Source organism: Xenopus laevis, chromosome 5L, assembly GCF_017654675.1.
Source record: "Xenopus laevis strain J_2021 chromosome 5L, Xenopus_laevis_v10.1, whole genome shotgun sequence".
Lineage (NCBI taxonomy): Eukaryota > Metazoa > Chordata > Amphibia > Anura > Pipidae > Xenopus > Xenopus laevis.
Window position 1 is genome coordinate 54,390,247 of NC_054379.1, and position 22,472 is coordinate 54,412,718.

Genomic DNA, 22,472 nt, shown 5'->3' on the forward strand with positions numbered 1-22,472 from the left:
TCAGACATTAGTACTATATATCAACTGGCAAAAACAAGCAACTTTGCATGGAAAACAAACACACTGTCTCACAAAACAGGTTATTTCACTCTTTAAATACTTTGTATCAGTTGGGGAAATCCATTGTCTGTATTACTTCTATCTTTTAAATACATAAACATGCATGTAGTATATAAATGTATACTTACTTGTCACTCCAAGCACCATTCCACTCAACTTGCCCCCATGGATTCCTAATTCTAATGAGCTTTACCTTTTGGCCTTGGAAATTGACCTATGAACAGAAAACACTTTTAAACCTTAGAGCTGTCGATAAGTTTTCTAGTGGTCTTTTCCATCAAATACTACATAGATGGAGAATGATGAGGGTTAGTGAGGTTTAGCCATCCCAAAGTTGTGGTGGATTCTGCATATATCATTTAGTGGAAAACCAATTAGGTATTGCATGTAGTTAAATACTACTCAGTCATCATATTTACATTGTAAAAGAAGTAGCAAGTTGTATACTATTACAATTTGTCTACATAAAAAATATATGAATTCTCTTTTAGTTTTAAGATGTATTTAATAAACAGGTAAATAAAGTCAAACATTAGTGCAGTTAGGCAGGTTATATATAGACTTAAAATGTTGGAATTGATGGATGTGTGTCTTTTTTCAACCTAACTTACAATGTTACACCCTGTTTTAGTTTAATAATGATAGTGTGGTATCAAAAAACAAATAATCAAATGTGATTTAATGGTTAGTTGTATACTTTTACATATCATTTGAGAAACTGCATAACAATTGTTACTCTATTTTTAATCACAGGTATGAGAGCTGTTATCTGGACTTCGCTCAGAAAACTCAGAATTACAGGAAGGTCATCTCCTATAGACTCTATTTTATTCAAATAATTAAAATTTTAAGGAATTGTTCAGTATAAAAATTACAACTGTGTAAATAGATAGCCTGTGCAAAATAAAACATGTCTCTAATATAGTTAGTTAGCCAAAAATTTAATATATAAAGATTGGAGTAACTGGATGTCTCACACAACAGAACTTCCTGCTTTTCAGCTCCACTGACTGGTTAACCTGGTGACCAAGCAGTAACCAATCAGTGACTTGAGGGGGGTCACATGGGTCATAACTGTTGCTTTTGAATCTGAGCTGAATGCTGATGATTAATTGCAAACTCACTGAACATTTCTGTCCCATGTGGCCCCCTTTTAAGTCGCTGACTAACTCAGAATTAGAGAGCTGCAAAGCAGGAAGTAGTGTTCTGTCTATTATGTCAGATATCCAGTCACTCCAGCCTTTATACTTTACATTTTTGGCTAACTAATTATATTAGAAACATTTTTTATTTTGCACAGCCTATCTATTTATCCAGTTTTTATTTTTACACTTTTCGCTGTTATAATAAACAGTAGCTTGTTCCTAATCCTAACTAAATTATAATTAATCCTTACTGGAAGCAAAACAATCCTATTGGGCATAATTAATGTTTAAATGATTTTTTGCAAACCTAAGGCATGGAGATTCAAATTACAGAAAGGCTCCTTATCTAGAAAACCCAGGTTCCAAGCATTCTGGAAAACAGGTCCCATACCCGTATAAAATATCCCATTTAGAAGGTCCCTTGACACATTTGGAATGTTGTTGGCAATGATTAAACTACAAGAAGCACCCAAGCTCTAGTAAAAAAAATTTTCATGATTTATTATGCCACGAATCTGTTTCAAGTCCGAATTTGAAAATACGCCATCTAAACTTGCTGAATTCACGTAAAAGTCAATGGCAGATGTCCCCATAACCATTTAAAAATGTTTTAACCTTCACTAAATGTTCTGAGTTTTAGGGGTTTGACACGGGTATTTCTATGAAAACACAAATTTTTCGTGGTTTTTGGGCGTCAAGACGAAAAAAATTTGGGTTTTTTTGTACAACAATCCGAAAAATTTGCAAATTGTGTATTCTAGTTTGGGCAGACTTTTTTATTTAAAAAATCAGAAAAGTTCAGATTTAAATATATAACCCTTGAGGGGTGGAGCAATGGTATATTTAGAGCCCAGATCCAATGTCCCTTAAACACGTTTAAATAACTATACAATAACTATACAACACAACTGTGTATTTCTCATTAGTTAATTCATTAGTTAAATAAAAAAACTTTATGCCACTAGCTGTTTTTGATTAACAAACACAGCTACAGTGATCAGAGTGTGCATCTGTAACTAAACAGCAAAATAACACCCTTGATGGAAACCTATTCAGAAGACATGATCTGGTTAGCTGGCACTGACTGAATATTTATTTTGCTGAAGGGTAGTTCAACTCAAATTAACTTTAAATGGTAGAATTATTATGGATCTGAGGAGAACTAGCATCAGGTCTTCTATCGCAGTGCATATAGCAATCTGGGAGTAGGGATAGGACCATTATTTTCCACACTGGAATGAATCATTTTAGCATGGAAAATACAATTTCAAATCCATGCGGTAAAATTTTTGTTTAATAAATCCCCGCTTTCATATGATAGAATACAATGCGCCATTGGTTTTTATTTTTTTGAATCATTTGCATATTTTATTGTATAGCCTTAAGACTTGGAATCCAAACACCTCTGTAGGTGCTAAGGCTTCTCTGCCCTGGCAACCAGGTAGCAGTGAACAACTTCTTTAAAGTTTCACTAGTGATTTGCTTTGTGTCATAGAAATGTGTATGTAGAAATATCTAAAAAGTACAGGTACTTTTATTGTGCTATAAATAGGGCTATAAAACATTTTATATATATATATAAAATTGATACACACCACATCGGTTGCAGTTATTGAATAGGCGTGGCCTTTCACAAGTCCCTGAGGTGTTTTAGCTTCTGTTTCAGATGAACTTGAGATCTAAAAAAACAACAACATGTTTAAAACATTTTGCGGCTATATATTAATGAGCAGAATTGTAACATATATTGAACACCCAAAATGAATATGTAAAGATATATTTAAAAAAACAATGACCAGCATGATTTTGCAGGCGTTGATATCAAGTTTTCCAACATGCTGTCTCAGACTAAAGCAAACAGTTTAATAACAAATTTACCATACACAAAGTATTTAACCAGGGGATGAGTTGAAAACCCCAGGTCCTTTCATGCCGCTGATTGTCAGCCATGTGTTAGATCTAGGTTTGCTGTCTTGCTAGATAAGGTATTTCGTCAAGACCCCCCGGTAGTAGATCAGTAACCATCTCCTTGTAATGCACACCTAGCAGGGGCATAACTAGATATCACTGGACCCACGCAGTGAATTATATTTCAGGCCCCCAAAATGTTTACATGTTGACCTGTTTTACCAATCTTTATTAAAATTGTATTTGAATTAGGGCCTCGTGGAGCCCCTATACCTCCTGGGCCCCACTGCAGCCAGAGGGTCTGCTTCCTCTGTAGTTACGCCCCTAACACCTAGTACTAATTTGTCACAGGGCTATGCAAGTCTGCTGTGGTTTCCACTTAGTCAAAATAATCATCTCACTGAATAGGGAATCTTAGGCTGCAGAAAGCAGTAGATTACCTGGTTGGCTTTTAGAGAAGTTATTAGAAACATCATGAAGCACTTTTCTTGGCACTGCCATTGTTTTTAAAATGCTCTAACTGTTATAAAACATGTATTAAAAACACACAAGCAAAATATAAAATACATGTTAATAAATCCCACATGTATGACAAACTAGAATTAACAGTGACAGAAGCTAAGTATGATTTAGTGGACATTACAAAAACGTGAGAGCTATACTCGTATGGTTTCCACTACCACCTCTATGCTGATGATACTCAGATCTATCTCTCATCTCCTGATCTCAACCCTGAAGTCCTAACTCGCGTCTCCTCCTGCCTGTCCACTATCTCTACCTGGATGTCACAACGCTACCTTAAATTAAACCTCTCTAAAACTGAAATGGTTCTCTTTCCTCCAACTAACACCAGTAACATCCCAGAAGTATCCATCATAGTTAACAATTCCTCTATCACCCCCTCTTCCCAGGCCCGGTGCCTTGGGGTTATCCTAGATTCTGCCCTGTCATTCACTCCTCATATCCAGTCACTTATTAAATCATGTCACTTCCACCTAGAGAACATATCCAAAATACGATCATTTATCACCCAAGATGCTGCCAAAATTCTTATTCACTCTCTCATCATATTGCGTCTAGACTACTGTAACTCTCTTTTAATTGGCCTCCCCCTCCAGAGACTGTCACCTCTCTAGTCCATAATGAACACTGCTGTGAGGCTCATATAACTCAGCAACCGCTCCTCCTCTGCCTCGCCATTCTGTCAATCCCTGCACTGGCTTCCGTTACCTTTCAGAATCAAATTCAAATTAATGACACTAACTTTCAAAGCACTTCATAACTCTGCCCCACCCTACATCTCTGAACTCATCTCTATATACTCACCAAATCGCTTACTACGTTCCTCTACTGACCTGCTACTCAACATACAATACCACATTTCTCACCCACTTAATTCGATCTCACCCAATCCCACACCTTGTGTATTACTCCCTTCCCTTTAGACTGTATGCCTATGCATAGGACCTTCCTCACCTTTTTGTACATGTATTGATTGTGATGTATGTAACTCCATATGTTCTATGTATATAATTCATATGATTTAGTTGTATTATCACATTTACTCTACAGTGCTATGCAATATGTTGGCGCTATATAAATACATGTTAATAATAATAATAATAATAATAATACTTACAGTATAGGGCAATACAATATTAATCAAGAATATAAAAATGGAACAAGGTTGTAATAAATGATGCAAAGCGTTTTATAGGTCTAATCACCTATATCAAACCAATAAGCATGTAGCAGTTATTGGCTGTAAAATTTTATTGTTTGCTATGGGTCACTGCTCTGTTCAAGGCCTGAATGCTGTAAAAACAATGTGGAGAGTTGGTCAAATCTAGAACTGAATTATTATTATAACGTGAAGTACTAATGGCTGCAGAATGTTTGCATAACCGAATGAAGTTTTAATTGTGTGATATTGAACAGCTACAGGCACTCTGGGGAAAGGAAACAGTTTCTGGACTAGTTAAAAGACAGTTACTTGTCTTGTGAGATAGAGGTTTGAATAAATGTTCTATTGGATTGTGCAGTAAAATCATTTCAATACCAAATATCAATTTAAAGGAATAGTTCAGTGTGAAAATAAAAACTGTGTAAATAGATAGGCTGTGCAAAATAAAAAATGTTTCTAATATAGTTAGTTAGCCAAAACTGTAATGTATAAAGGCTGGAGTGAACAGATGTCTAATAAAACAGCCAGACTCCAACTTCCTGCTTTTCAGCTCTATAACTCTGAGTTAGTCAGCGACTTGAAGGGGGACCACATGGTACATTTCTGTTCAGTGAGTTTGATCCTCAGCATTCAGCTCAGATTCAAAAGCAACAGATATGACCCATGTGGCCCCCCCTCAAGTCTCTGATTGGTTACTGCCTGGTAGCCAGGGTAACCAGTCAGTGTAAACCAAGAGAGCTGAAAAGCAGGAAGTTGTATTCTGACTGACATGTTATACATCAAATCACTCCAGCCTTTATACATCACATTTTTGGCTAACTAACTATATTAGAAACATTTTTTATTTTGCACAACCTATCTATTGACCCAGTTTTTATTTTTACACAGAACAATTCCTTTAAGCATTCAGGCAGAAACATTCATAACATGATTTCATATGATAGATGTTTTATAAAAAGTATTGTTATTAAAGGATGGTTTCCTATTATGTTAAATGACATGTCTTTCAATACTGAATTATTTCATAAGTTTAGATAATCAAACAAAATGGACTCCTATGAGTCTCCCGTGAGTGCATGTAAATGTGAAATGCTTTAAATTAATTCTTTTAAATTTGATTTTCAAAACAGTTAGTGAAATGCAACAGTATGGTGGGTTTGGTATATTATAGAATACTAGACATTAAGCCCGTTAAATTAACGGGCGCTAGAGCCGCCAGAGACGGTCCATGGGGCACATGCACAGTAGCGCAATCCCACGGACACAGGGACTGGACGCAGAGACACTTCAACTTTATTATATAGGATTATCCTAATTAGAATACAAAAATTCTTACATCAATGGAACAGCCCAACATTGATCCCTTTTTAAGAGCTTTGTCCATTATTTCAAACAGATTGGCAGGGGCACTTCTAATTTCATAAGTTTCTGTAACACCTCCAGTGAAATCTTCCATAGCCTCTAAAGTACTGCCACCTTTTAAAGCTTCATAGCTACCATTCAGTCTGGAAAAAAAAACACATTTTGTTAACACAATTTCTTTTCTAAACAAGAACTAAAATCCTGACAGTTATTTTAAACATTTCATTCACAAAACAAAAGTGAAACTGTTGTTGCATATACATGGATAAAACTCACATTTTCTGTTAGTGGTGAAGTTAATAATCTGGTGAAACAAATCTTGAGTAGGTAACTCATTGCTATATGTATGCAAAGAGGTTCATATAATCTCTACTCTTATACTATGGAGCATTAATGCAAACTTGCAACAATTTGACCTATGTGTTTCTAATGATTTTTCACCATCACGGACTTGCTGAAAAATGTTGTGGAAAGCAAAATTTGAGATGTATATGTTCAAATGTATATGAGCTGCAATGTGTGTTTGTGACCAAGAGTTAAGTACTGGGGGGCAGGGGGTGTGACAGCAGCTGGGCTTCCCCCCCCCATATGGTTTTCCAGGTTCACTCTAGTATGTTTGTCAGGCAATAGCCATACAAGTGAAAGGGGGAGATTTTGAGCATTTTGTTCCCCATCCATAGGGCTACTGATCTCTGCATCTCTGCAGAGACAAAACTTGTAATTGTCCCATGTAGTATTGCCCTTAGATTCACATAGCTAAATCAAGGCTACACTCCCCTAATTCACTTATAGCTGAGAATCTTCATAATTCATAACAGAGTTGGCTCCTAACTACAATATGACCAACAACACAGGTTCATCTAGCCACCCTATTTAGGACAGCAATCAAGTAGATATATTAGAAACAACTTACTTGGCGTATGCTTTTTCCAACAGTGCACTCCAAAATTCATTGAGATCAGCTGAATGGACAAAGACCAATCTATTCCTAAAGGTTGGTAGTCGGTCATCAATAACAATATCAAGCCATTCATTATGTTGCCAAAACTGTTGACAAAAGTTAAAATGCTTTTATTATAAATGGAAAGTGCCCTCTAATTCCATTTGTTTGGAAAAGAGCAAGGAGTATGTTGCTTTGAGCATATTACCCCAAGCGAACGGTAATGCAATACATTTTATAAGAAGGCCATCTGAACAGTAATAGGGCATCTGTGTAAATTAATCAGAACAAGCCACAGTATAAATAATGCTAAATTATGCCTAGACAGTCAAGTAGAGTGGGGTAATGTATTTCTATTCAAATTACTCCCAATCAGGTCAACAAAAATGTACAAGAGGATTTTAGGATTTAGGAGGATTTAACCCAAGAAAGCCAACAATACAGAGAATGTTGGGAAGTGGAGAAGGCTCTCCAGTCACCATATGTAGTAAAGACTTTGTCAGGTGCAGTAACCCATAGCAACTAATAAGATATTTGAAGGTAAGCAGTAAATGCTGATTGGTTGCTGCCGGTAACAAACTTTTATAACATGAGTACTAGGACTGTTGCTTATTAAATTAGTGTTTTAAACTTTCAACCCATTTCAGTGTGCTATAGGCCTGTCTTGGAGTACAGGTTTGGGATCCGTTATCCAGAAACCTGTTATCCAGAAAGCTCTGGATTACAGAAAGGCCATTTCCTATAAATTCAATTTTATCCAAATAATCCAGATTTGTAAAAATTATTTCCCTTTTCTCTGTAATAATAAAACAGTACATTGTACTTGACCCAAACTAAGATATAATTAATCCTTATTTGAAGCAAAATCAGCCTATTGGGTTCATTTAATGTTTATATGATTTTCTAGTAGACTTAAGGTATGAAGATCCAAATTACAGAAATATCTGTTAATTATCTGGAAAACCCCTGGTCCAGAGCATGGTCCCATAGCTGAATGGGGAAATGTGACAGTGGTTAGTACAAGCTTGTATCATAAAAAGCAAAATTTATCATACCTGGAAATGAAATATACCAGCATACCCAGTGCTAAAGGGCTGATCTGGTGGCACCACTCTGTGTAATATCTTATCATTCAGTGTAAGGGAAGCAATAGCTGCTAAAAGCCAACAGTCACCTGCAAAAAAGACAATAATATAACATCACTTGATACATATATATATATATATATATATATATATATATATATATATATATATATATATATATATATATATAGTTCGCATATCACTAAAACTCACAATAGAGGCTAAGAATTATGATGCAGGTATGAAACCTGTTATCCAGATCAAGTACAAGGTACTGTCTTTTTATGACAGAGAAAAGTGTAATTAAAAATGTAATTATTTGCTTAAAATGGACTCTAGTTGGCTTTCCCATAATTTGGATATTTCTGGATAACGGATTTCCGGATAAAAGATTGAAAAGTTGAAAATCCAGTAAGAATGTCTGTCTTACCAAGGTCACCTTGACAAACATCAGTTCTGGATGCACCGCCTAGAATGAACTCAGGATCTGCAACCATTTCCTGTGAAAAAGTGTGAATAAGAAATTTACAAAATAAGAAAAAAGTGATAAACATTATTGGTGGTATACGTATTTCAATATAATATAATAAGGAATGAATAAGGCCCTGCCAACAAAAAGAGTGGGGCTCCAATGAAAACAAATGGCTCATGTGCAATAAAGCAGTTTTATGTACCAACCAACATAAGGTGAGTATAACATAATATTTATTTTGCTATCCGCCACTCTATTATATATATATGCCTATGCTTACTGTGTGTAATAAAACCAAATATTTACCCAGCCTAGTGATGCCTTTATACATACAATGATTACACTGAGTTTTTATGGGTTATAGTTTTGTCAGTGTTTATATAAAGGCTTTTTATTCATTGTATTGAGTTTTTGGCTTGCCCATGCCTGTCTACCACATTTGGTTTTGGCCATTGTACTCTGAATAAAGGACTCCAATATTTGAAATGAATATTGATCAACGGGGGAGATTTATCACCTGTGGTAAAAATCCGCTACCATGGTTGACAAATCTCCCCAAAATTGCCCATAGTTTCCTCCCACTGGCAATTTACATGGTGGGAAAGCATTTTCAGGAGATTTGTTGCCTGTGTTTCAATCTTTCCCAACGGCAAATGTCCCTGTGTGCTATACTATAACTCTAAAAAGCAACTGGCCATAACCAACGAATAATGAAAGAAAGGAATTATTTTTTTAATTTATATTTTACAATTTTCTCCCATATGACTTAAACTGATTTATAGGCTTTCTTATATCAATCTAGGAATCCGTCATGGACATATTTAGGGGGGTATTTACTAAGACTCAAATTTTTCAAATTTTTTATTAAAACAAAATCGACCTAGATCCCATCCATGAATTTACCTAAGTTATCAAAAAATCAGACCGGAAAAGTCAGTGCAGGAAAAGTCTCAACAAAATCGTGCAAATTGTACAATATGAGTTGTCCCCCAAAAACCTCGACTTTTTCGGATTATTTTATGAAGACCAGAGCAGATCACAATGCCAAGAAACGTCTTCAAATTGTAAAAGGGACATCTGGAGAAGGGGAGCTTTTCCCCTTTTAAAAACTGGACCAGAAAAAAATCGAGGTTTTAATAAATACGCCCCTTAGTGTTCCAGGACTCTAATAGATTAAGTCACTTTTTATTATCCTGTTGTATAGTGCCGACACCTTTACACAGTGATTTACAAAGATAAATCTTAAATAACTGGGGCTTAAAGGAATTGTTCAGTGTGAAAATAAAACCGGGTAAATAGATAGTCTGTGCAAAATAAAACATGTTTCTAATATAGTTAGTTAGCCAAAAATGTAATGTATAAAGGCTGGAGTGACTGGATGTGTAACAAGTCAGTCAGGACACTACTTCCTCCTTTTCAGCTCTCTTGGTTTACACTGACTGGTTACCCTGGCTACCAGGCAGTAACCAATCAGAGACTTGAGGGGGGGCCACATGGGTCATATCTGTTGCTTTTGAATGTGAACTGAATGCTAAGGATCAATTACAAACTCACTGAACAGAAATGTACCATGTGGCCCCCCTTCAAGTCGCTGACTAACTCAGAGTTATAGAGCTGAAAAGCAGGAAGTTGGATTCTGGCTGTTTTATTAGACATCCAGTCACTCCAGCCTTTATACATTACATTTTTGGCTAACTAACTATATTAGAAACATTTTTTATTTTGCACAGCCTATCTATTTACCCAGTTTTTATTTTCACACTGAACTATTCCTTTAAAAGCTTCCCTGCTTGTGTCACTAAAGCTCCTGTGTAAAGTGTAAGTGTAACCTGGTTTTTAATGCTCAGTTACAAATTGTGTGCAGTCTGTTGCTGAGGAATTAAAGACTTTGAAATGCACCATAGAAGCAGTACATCAGTTAACAGGATGGGATTTCGGGCTTCAGTGCCCCTATGCTGCTGGGTTCTAGTGCCCCTTGGCCTCACAAGCGCACCACACTCCCTGAACATGCGCAGGAGCTCAATTCCCCGGTGCTCCTTAGGTTACGGCCGGTTGACATGGCTCCTGCTGCACTAGGTCCACGGCCTTTGTGGCCTTGACCCAGAAGTTTTTAGGGGCAGTATGCCGCCCAGCTGCAACCTAAAGAGCACTGAGACGCGTACATCTTTATGCATAATCCCCAGTGCTTCGGCGCATTCGCATGCTCATAAATGCAGGGGGAATGTGCTAGAACCCATAGGCCTATGGGTGTTCAAGCCCAAAATTCGAGCCTGACTAGGGTCAGTTTAATCAGGTACCAATTAAACTGTCTGTATGTTTTTGGTGTGTGGGTGGAAACTACAGTATTCATTGGAACCCCACTCAAGGACAGGGTGAACCTACAAACTATTTTCAGATTGGACCCCATTGCTGTTCTGCCCCTTTAAACAGAGTGGTCTTAGAAATTGTCTGCATGTTTTTCTCCAAGGTTTATAGTAAGTTCTAAAGTCAGGCAGAAACTTGAGAGAAACCTTTATAGGGTGCAAAAAGCATTGTATTTTGTGTTTGAATTTAATTTGGAGGAGCCTGTAATGGAGGATTTGATAAGTTACCTGCCTGTATGTTTTTGAACATGGAGGAAACCCACACAAGCAAGGAGAGAACTTGCAAACTCCTTGCAGGCAGTGCCCAGGTCAGAATCAAACTGACATACTTACTAGGTTCACAAACAGCTGCCAAAATTCATACTAGGGTCTCTAGCATCACTCACTGGCATATTGTTGTATACATCAGAATAAGTATGCGTGGAGTATGTATGGAGAAAAGGCCTGGAGCAGAAGCAGACAGCAGGCAGGGAATGTAAACAGCCACAGCCAGCAGCAGATATGTTGAGTTCTCACCTGGTTAGTAACCAGACACAACCCTCAGCTATCAAAGTTGATTCCAGAGAGAACTGGAAACATATGCCCATCATCTCTGAAATTGCAAGTACAGTAACCCCAAGCCCAATCACAAGTATTTACTACTGTGACATTGGATGCAGCCACTAAGATCTTTAATCTGTGCCTCTTCAGATGACTGCTGTACCGAACTACAATAATCTGTTTCCCAGCAAAGATGTCATTTTTGCACATTTTAGAATGGAGGAGCCTCTAACTAAAGATCACAATAATCTGAGAATATAATATAGTAGTGGGATGCCACAACTAACGTGTAAAAATTGCATGGAGTTTCTTTCTTTTTTTAACAATAATTTTTATTCTGATTTTTTAAAGGACTAGCTGGGCCACCTGATATCAAACAGTAATAAAAATCAGGATTATCCTAGTCATAAAGAAACAAACAAAGAAGAAAGAAAAATATAACATAAATATAACACTGTAGCTAAAAAAAGTAACCGTTGCAATAAAACTGTGGGTATTTACAGACCAAAGGGGTATGTACTTGATTGTTGTTACTGATTTATATCATCAAATCAATTGTAAAGTTAATGAAATGGTATAGTGGCATATTCAAGAAACCACCACAACAAAATTATAACGACAGTAACAAGCCAGTTAGTGAATCGGTTTGCCTACAGTAGAGTCATGGTTGCCTAATCTTTAAAGGGGTGGTTCACCTTTAAGTTAACTTTTAGTATGCTATAGATTGGCCAATTCTAAGCAACTTTTCAATTTTTTTTATAGTTTTTGAATTATTTACTTTCTTATTCTGATTCTCTCCAGCTTTCAAATGGAGGTCACTGACCCCATCTAAAAACAAATGCTCTGTAAGGCTACACATTTATAGTTATTGTTACTTTTTATTACTCAACTTTCTATTCAGCCCTCTCCTATTCATATTCTGGCTTGTTATTCAAATCAATGCATGGATGCTAGGGTAATTTGTACCTTAGCAATCAAATTGCTGAAATTGCAAACCAGAGAGCTGCTGATCGCCAATCACAAATTGTCTCAGAATATCACACTCTGCGTTATACTAAAAGTTAATTCGATGGTGAAAAACACCTTTAAAGGAGTTGTTCACCTTCCAAACAGTTTTTTCAATTCATTTGTTTTTAGATTGTTCCCCAGAAATAAAGACTTTTTTCAATTACTTTTCATTTATTTGTTACTGTTTTTCCAAAATCCAAGTTTAAAGTTGAATGTTTGTGTCTCTTGTGTTTGAGTCTGGCAGTTCAGTAATTCAGGCGCGCTCTAAACTGTTACAATTTTGCAACATTTAGTTGATACATTTCTCAGCTGCATCTCTGGAGTATTAGCAACTATTGTATCAATTTGGCTGCCTGTAATGAAACCCAGAGATTCTGCTCAGCAGGGACAAAGATAAGAAATGTACCTTACTAAATGTATCCATTTAGAACAGTTTACAGCGTCAACGACCCCCCTCCCCTCCCAGAGCTGCTTTAGAAGGTGAAAAATTACAATAATTATAATAATTTATGCTGAAGTTTAGTGAACCCTTTGCATTTACAGATAAGTAAAGCTTGTTCCTTGATCTTGTCTAATGTTGATAAGAAATATTGAGAATATAGTGGTTTTCACTCTAATCCAGAATGATGTCACTGTAGGGCAAGTCCACCTAAAATTATACAAGGAGCCCATCTGTGCACAGCTCCAAAAACAATTCTTTTGGCAATTCTTTCCAGTGTTAAAGGCCATCTCAACATAACTTTGTAAGAGGCTTCTAGTAATAGAGATTTGCTGTTGTCCAATTACCCTTTAGATTTGCTATGTAGTGAAAAATTTGCAGCTGTAAAGGCCTCCAAAGAAGGAAGCTGACGATGATCATGTAAATATACTTGGGTCAAAGTGAGTTACCTTGGTCAACAAGTTAGTGCTCTAAAAATTTAAATAGTGCTGGGTTACCACCTTCCATGACCACTATCACCCCAATGATGGTAAACACACTTAAAGCTTGGCGGATGGGATCCGCACGGTCGGGGAAACTGGGAAAGGTACTGTCGCCGCATGTCCCACTTTGGTATAACCCGGACCTGTATAGTTTGACCACGGTGCCGGAACCACAATTGTGGGCCGCTTATAATGTAAAATATCTTGGGGATATTTATCAGAGTAATAGTCTGCTCTCTTTCCAACAAGTTAAGGATAACTTTAATGTACCTAATAAGCTACTTTTCCGTTACCTGCAACTCCGACATGCAGTTAATCAACAATTCCGCTCTGGCCCTCCTACTGTCGAGGTACCCCCTCTTGAAAAATTGCTTAGGAAAGAAAGACTAGCCAAACCCCTCTCAACTCTATACCGCCAGGTTGGAACGTGTACTTTGATTCCCAATGGTGACCTTTTTAAGAGATGGCTTGCAAATATTCCTGACCTCACGGTCGACCACTGGGAAATTATCCTTGCCGAATCCATTCAGCCCCTCATCAGGTCTAGGGATAGACTTATACAATTTAAGTTTCTCCATAGAGCATACTATACGCCCCACATTTTGCACAGAATCAACCCCTCCTTTCCTGATGTGTGTAACAAGTGTAAGGGTGCTCATGCTGACTTCTTCCATTTAGCCTGGAGCTGTCCCGTTATACGTAATTTCTGGACTGAGGTAGCTGCGTGCATCTCTCAGTTAATGGCATTACCGGTAGAACTACACCCCTCAGTCTTATTACTTAACTATCTCGATGACACTGTCACTTCACGAACGGAGAAAACACTGCTCACCTTCCTGCTCTTTTTTGCTAAAAAGGCAATTGCCATGAAATGGAAGGACGCTCTCCCACCCACAACCACCCTCTGGAAAATGTTGGTTGAGCAAACTCTACCGACCTTGGAACAAATCTATGCAGCTCGTGGATGCCCCACGAAGTTCTCTAAAATCTGGACTCTCTGGATACTGCAATATGAATCCTATACTAACAGGGCACAGTCCCCCCCTCAACCTGTTTTGGACTGGCTTAATGATCCGGATTTAACTTAAAGTGGCTTGTGTAGAATCTCTGCCTTCGTTGACTGGGAGGCTGATTCTTTCCTTCGTAGCTAATTATGCTCTGAGACTATATGGTCGATACTGACTTGTTTTTTTTTAGTATTTCTGTGTGGGGTTGGTCTCATACTTTTTGGGTCGGGGATACCCCTCCCTTCACTCCTTGATCTCCCACTGCCTCTCCTTGATCTCTCCCTTCTCTCTCTATCTCTTCCTCCTTTTCTTGTTTCTCCCCTCTCTTGCTGTTTGTTTTTTCCCCCGGGGGTTTAAAGTTAAAATGTCCAGCACAGTGTGGCAATGGTTGCCTTGAATGCATGTTACTTTTCTGTACAACTTTGTGCTGGTAATAAATAAACGTTTTAAAAAAAAAAATAGTGCTGGGTTATATTCCATGGTAAAAAAGCGTTTTTGTTATATATGTGCTGCTGGGGTCCAGGGAGACATGAGACCTGACTAGACTTTAACATTATCCAATATTGTCAGTGTGACAACAGTCTAATTTTCATGGTTTTAGTGGTTTTTGAAACCATGACTAAACCCACAAACTCTTAGGGGGTTATTTATTAAAGCCCAAATTTATCTCAATATTTTCTGCTACAAACTCCGATCAAATCTGCTCGGTTTTTTATGCTTATTTATTATTGCATTTTCCCGAAAATTTGCTTTCATCCAATTTTCACGATTTTTTTCAGAATTTTCACCCGAAAACTTTGGGGTATTGCACGAAACCCAGCACACATCAAAAAATCATTGGGACTTCTCCCATTGAATTATATGCAACCTCAACAGGTATGAGATGCCGGATTCGGACTTTTCCATCCATGGGGTTTAATAAATTAAAAAATTCGTGATTTTTCAAAAGTCCGATTTTATTAAAAAAAAATCACAAATTTTTCATGATTTTTGCATCCGGAGTTTAGTAAATAACCCACTTAAACTACAAAAGTCATAAGATTTATTAAAAAATCTGAATAAAAAAAGAAAGAATGGAAAATTATGCTGAATATTGCTCTTATAAATACGAATACTTCAAAAACTTCTAAAACATTTAGTGGGTTATGTACTAAACTTCGAATGCAAAAATCATGAAAAATTCTTAATTTTTTTGTTATAAAATCAGACTTTTTAAAAATCACGAATTTTTGGGAATTTATTAAACCCTGAGGATGGAAAAGTCTGAAATCTGAAAATCCGGCATCTCAGAGCTGTTGAGGTTGCATATATGGGAGAAGTCCCAATGATTTTTTGATGTGCGCTGGGTTTTGTGCAATACCCGGAAGTTTTCGGGTGAAAATTCCAAAAAAAAATTGAAATTCGTGAAAATCAGATGAAAATATCCGAAAAAAAATTGAAAATCTGATTTTTACGCGCAAAGCAAATTTTCGGGAACATGTAATAATAAATAAGCGTAAAAAACCATAGCGGATTTGATTGAAGTTTGTAGCAGAAAATATTGAGATAAATTCAGACTTTGATAAATAACCCCCTTAGTTTTTCAGACAATTCCTAGAGAAAAAAATAAGAAAACCCCTTAAAGTGCAAATTGATTTAGAGCAGTCCAAAAAGATCAATGCAGCTCCCATTGACTTCTATAGGACCCTTACAACTTTTACCTGGCGAAGTTTTGTATTAGAGGTTTTCATAAAAAAACAAAAAATCATACATTTTCATAAACTTGCATTTTTAGAACTATTTTTATAAAAAAGAAAACAATTTTTGGAGATTTGTAAAAAAGCAACGAAATTCAGTTGTGAGTAAATGCTCCCCTAAAACTACGAGTGTCATGACATTTATTAAAATATCTGCATGGAAAATTACACTTAACAATATGCTAAAAAATACAAATACCTTGAAAACCTCTAAAAATTTGAGTTTTTAAGACAATTCCTAGCGGAAAAAAACTTAAAACCTTTAAAAGATCAAATTGATGTAAAACGGTTCACAAGGATCAACACAGTTCCCACTGACTTCTATAGGACCTCAACAACTTTTACCTGGCAAAGTTTTGTATTAGTGGTTTTTATACTTAGTAAATATAACATTTTTAGAGCTTTTTAAAAAAAATAAGAAAACAACACATTTTTAGAGATTCATGGAAGAAAAAAAAAATCGAAATTCAATTGTCAGTAAATTGGCCCCCTAGACATGGGCTAATGTTCGGGTACTTTTCTGCTTTAGTGGTGTCCAGACCATAGCTTCTGCAGTGCATGGTGGTTTACACCTTTCCAAAGTCTATCCAAAGAGGTCCAAGTGTAAAGTAAGAAAAGTTTGGGCTGCATAGTAATAATAAAGGAGATTAGGAAGACCCAGCCTTTGTTTCTAGTAATGTAAAACGTTTTTTTATTTAACCTTGGGGGCTAGTTCTTCCACATAAAGTTTAGTATTTTGGTCTGTAAGTGTTTGAGCTCACAAGTGTTTATCAGAACTGGAAGAGTGGGAAATGGCATGGAATTTATAGCCAAGGAAATGGGCTGCAGGGCTGAGCAGGGGTGGGCATAGTCCTCATGTAGATTAGAATTAATTATCCTTAATGGATATTGCAAAAACACATTCATGAAGCAATTTAGTCCAAGCCTCCAGTGAAGATTGCAACCTATGCTATGGTAGCTGGGAACAGAATGGTGGCTGCTCTCTAATTCTAACTTTGTTTCTCAGTAATGTTTTGGTTTCTCAGATAGTTTGGTAGAACCTCAGCTATTCTTCCCTCTATCATAGTTTGTCTCCCTTAGCTCTCTGTAATAAAGCGTGTTTGCATGTCTGTCAGTTAACTGTGTGTTTTACTGTCTACATACCAGACTACAGGATCCATGTCTGGTTGTGCATATGATCTATGTCATAGTAATTACACTATAGCAAACACAGTTCATAAACAAAAATATTTACTGTAAATATTTGCATGTATTTCCCCTTGGATAATATCTGGAGTCTACACTGGGCATTATGAAATAGAGATAACTTTGGTACTACAGTATCTTTATTTAAACACATTAATAAATATATCACAGTGAATCCTGGTTCCTTCATGCTATTTATTCTGATAAAGGTTTTCAAGTGCTTAGTTGATATACCAGTTACAGTATATAAGTTAAAGGTTTCTAAATAATACCACACCTTTTTGCTTTAGTAGCCTTAGGGAACACCACATAATTATTACATGAACCAGGAGTCCATAAAAACTGCAAGGTGATCAAAGATATAATGGTCACCAGCAGAAGAATTGCGGTACAGGTATGTGACCTATTACCCAGAATGCGTGGGACCTGGGGTTTTCCCAATAACAGATCTTTCCGTAATATGGATCTTCACACCTTAAGTCTACTAGAAAATCATGTGAACATTAAAGAAACCCAAAAGGCAGGTTTGGCTTCCAATAAGGTTTAATTATAGCTTAGTTTGGCTCATATACTGTGTACAAGTTACTGTTTTATTATTACAGAGAAAAAGGAAATCATTTTTAAAAATGTGTATTATTTGGATAAAATGGAGTCCATGGGACACAGCCTTTCAGTAATTCTGAGCTTTCTGTATAGCAGGTTTACGGATAACGGATCCTATATCTGTACGGTCTGGACTGGCAATCTGTGGATTCTTGCAAATAGAGGGGCTGCGGTAAAATTCCACAGTCACTATTTATTGGGCCTGTTGTTGATATTTAATGCTTATTTTTACTGGAAATATTTTATAGGCAGCAGTACTTGAAAAAAACCAGATACTTCTTGAACTCTTCTTGAATTTTGAAGATTGATTGCTCAACAGTGTTGGAGGAAGAATACACAAAAGTATTGAAAACGAACATCTGTACATTTATACTTAAAAAGAGGTTGTAGATACAAATGATCATACAGAGCCAAATAAGCAAGTTATTACTTCCAAAAACATTAGCAGGGTGGACAACCAATGGTAGTCAATGTGGCCTGGGGATTACCTCCCCAGACCATAACAAGAATAATAATCAGAGCCCAAATACCTCAACAGGCAATAGCATCTGCCATTTGCCATACAAGTATGCAGGAATAGTGAATAAATACTTCCCCCCCCAGGGGTAAACCTATAAGGAAAATTTTTGCTCTGAATGACAGTGACATAAAGGGTCACAGTCTTGGTGGGGGAAGGGGGTTGAGTCAGTTTAAATTGTCACTATACTATAATTTTTATTTTCCTTGGTCTAATAGAAATATTGCAAGATAAATATATGTTCCCCCTCTTGCTTTTTTCCCTTGTGTTCCATGACTTTACTACTGATTCAGTGTTATGTAGTGCATGCAGTGTTAGTTTCGCCTGTCTACATCCTTAATTTAACTTGATTAAATTGCCAATTTCTTGCTATGCCTGCTATGGGTCTTTTCGCTGACGTCAATGGCAAGCCCAGGAGGACGCCCTGCAAAAGCCATTATAGTGTATAAGCTTTCCAGTGCATGATTTGCTGCAGTAAATAAGTGACACATCCTATTAATGTCATTGGGAAGTGACCTGTGGCAAGTAAGCCTAAAATACATGTATAATTGAACATATTCCCTCTACTGTAAGATGGTTACTGAGGAGTACAATGAGATTCACAGTTAAACCATCCTGAAACTCACCAGTGTTTAAACATGCAGCTGTTCTAACCTCAGTAGCCCACCATAAACATCTGTGAGTTGAATTCACATTATGGTAGTAGTGACAGCTAGAACCTGCAGTAAGCTATTGTTGGTTCATTTACATTCTTCTATATTAAAAAATTATATAGTTCCCATAATGCAATGTTAGTTTTTTTTTATTCACAGGAAAGCACCAGTTTCTGTATTCTATAATCCCAGGCAGTTAGGTAATATGCCCAAGGTATTCCTATAAAATGGTCATTTTGTAAATATTATTACTGTATTATCATACTGTACTTTTCAAATAGACATAGTGGCAGCTAAACAGGCAAAAAAGGGCAATAAATACTGCTGCAGTCATGGCAGTACTAAGGAGAATAGAAAAATGTGCCAATCACACGGCCACACTGTATACTAGAGGAGACGTCAGGTACTTAATGATCATATGGCCACCCAAGAAAACAAACAGAGCTGTTGCAGAAAGCAGTCAAAAAATTTAATTTGGTCATTAAGGAAGGAATTTTTGTGCTGTCACGGTATAGTTGTAAACAAAAAAACAGTTCTCCCTAATGAAAGAAAATCTATTTCAGCCACTAAACTAAGGGGCAGATTTACTAAGGGTCGAATATCGAGGGTTAATTAACCCTCGATATTCGACTAGGAACTAAAATCGTTCGACTTCGAATATCGAAGTCGAACGATTTAGCGCTAATCCTACGATCGTACGATCGAAGGATTATTCGTTCGATCGAACGATTAAATCCTTCGAATCGAACGATTCGAAGGATTTTAATACAACGATCGAAGGAATATCCTTCGATCAAAAAAACGCAGGCAAGCCTATGGGGACCTTCCCCATAGGCTAACATTGACTTCGGTAGCTTTTAGCTGCCGAAGTAGGGGGTCGAAGTTTTTCTTAAAGAGACAGTACTTCGATTATCGAATGGTCGAATAGTCGAACGATTTTTAGTTCGAATCGTTCGATTCGAAGTCGAAGTAGTAGTCGAAGGTTGAAGTAGCCCATTCGATGGTCGAAGTAGCCAAAAAAACACTTCGAAATTCGAAGTTTTTTTAATTCGAATCCTTCACTCGAGCTTTGTAAATGTGCCCCTAAATGTATGTTTGTGTGGTATTTCTGCACTGCTGGTTCTGACTACATGTATCATTGAGACATAGCCAGCTCCCCTTTGGCCAAGACTTCAGTTCCCATACTGCCTGCCATGTTCTGTGACAAACAAATCTGTCATTCTTGGTTGGACGATTTGGCTACTCTACGTTGTTTCATGGGTACAAGTTATCAAGACCATCAGTGAAGGCAATAGCAAGGCAACATTTTATTTTTGCATTTACAATTTCCTAAGCTAAGCTAAGAAGAATATATACAGGTATGGTATTCGTTATCTGGAAACCCGTTATCCAGAAAGTTCCAAATTACAGAATGAACATCTCCCATAGACTCCATTATAATCAGATAATCCAAATTTTTAAAAATGATTTCCTTTTTCTCTGTAATATTAAAACAGTAACTTGTACTTGATCCAAACTAAGATTAATGCTTATTTGAAGCAAAACCAGCCTATTGGGTTTATTTAATGTTTACATGATTTTCTAGTAGACTTAAGGTATGAAGATCTGAATTACAGAAAGATCCGTTATCCAGAAAACCCCAGGTCCTGAGCATTCTGGATAACAGGTCCCATACCCATATATATATATATTATTATTATTTTTTTTAGATCTCACCTTAGGTCTTTTCCAAACAAAAGGAACACTGGGTTTCTCACTGTAGAAGAGGGATGAATCATTTGCAGGGAAATCAACATCTTCAAACAAAACCCCTTTACTGAGACATTCGCTTTTGAGCTGCTCATATGTTTTCCCAGATGAGTGAACACTTCGACATGTTTGCTGGGCAATGCTTTCTTTAAGACTTGGATCTTTATAGATGTAAGGCATATTGGATCTATTCTCTGAAGTAGCCTGGATATCTGTGTGCTGTACTCCAAGAGCCAAGCTTTAAAAGAAAAAACTAACTGGTTCAAAGCTCATGCCCACAAGGAGATATTTTGCTCCAAGCTAAAAAGACAAGAAAATGCTGAAGAACTTGTACTGTTCACTTCTACTACAATAAAGCAAACATTTAGAGAATGTACTACTGCCCCTTTCCTTCCACCTACAGTTGACAGGGACCTATCTTTGTCAAAGGTAAATAAAATAAGTAGAAACGCCCAGTAAACTAACAGTTATTGGCAAATCAGTTTAATCTGTATGTCTTATCTTCTGGAATTAAGAGATAGAGATGTGAGAGTAAAATTAAAAGGCTTTGAAAATCTTTCTGTATAATGCACTTTCAGCCTTCAGTGTATTGTTTAATTTACTCTTATACAGTTTATAGGAATAAGCTCCTCTCATACGCTGTGGATGCCATTCAAGATCCCAGGGTTTAATTAGTATAAGCCAATAGATAAAAAATATTTTACTGCTAAACAGGATAAATGTCTTTCATGGTTCTCTGCACACCCACGGTATGACAAACTTGGTGATTAAGAAGTTTGTATTTGTGTGATTAAAAATGTATATATTAAGAAAGTTTTCCCAAATAAATTCAGTACTTTGCTGCTATACATTGTTTATTGAAATGGCTTTTAAATTCCAAATAATACCCTCCAAGGCACCCTTGGGTCATGGCTTGTTTGTAATCAGTGGCATAACTAGTTCTTACTAAGCCCCAGAGCAAATTAATTTTAGGGCCCCCCAACATATCCAGAATGCCCTGTTTTACCAGTATATGTTGTGATTGCTTAAAGGGATCCTGTCATCGGAAAACATTTTTTTTTTTCTACTGCACCAGTTAATAGTGCTACTCCAGCAGACTTCTGCACTGAAATCTATTTCTCAAAAGAGCAAACAGATTTTTTTTATATTCAATTTTGAAATCTGACATGGGGCTAGACATTTTGTCAATTTCCCAGCTGCCCCTGTGTCTTGCTACAAGTTCCCCCAGCAGACTTATCAAATATAGGGGTGGAAATAAAACACACACACATTGATCATCATTAGAGAAGAATAATATATTGTAAGAAAAGTAATACAATACCGATTGAAGACAACGCAACGTCTAGCCGAGCTTCCCTTGGCAGACTTCTGAGAGGAACATCAGCTGGGGGACCCCGGGCCCAAATCAAATACAGCGACTCCCAGAGCACATCAATCGGCCAAAGGTCCTTACAAGACCAATTATTCTACACAACACGTCTGCTTGTAGATGAAGTCCCGAAGCCCCCCCAGCTGAGCTCCTTTTTATATTGGT

At 36.9% G+C, this 22,472-nt stretch overlaps 1 protein-coding gene across 1 annotated transcript in view; it reads right to left on the bottom strand.

Moving 5' to 3' along the window:
* Positions 1 to 21,160, bottom strand: part of capn9.L (calpain 9 L homeolog) — a 47,269-nt gene extending 26,109 nt beyond the window's left edge. The window contains 7 exon segments of the mRNA NM_001092528.1: positions 189 to 274; positions 2,801 to 2,884; positions 6,134 to 6,302; positions 7,073 to 7,206; positions 8,155 to 8,273; positions 8,615 to 8,684; positions 20,906 to 21,160. Coding sequence (NP_001085997.1) covers positions 189 to 274; positions 2,801 to 2,884; positions 6,134 to 6,302; positions 7,073 to 7,206; positions 8,155 to 8,273; positions 8,615 to 8,684; positions 20,906 to 21,118 — 875 coding nt within the window. The 5' untranslated portion in view covers positions 21,119 to 21,160.
* Positions 21,161 to 22,472: the final 1,312 nt, after the last annotated feature.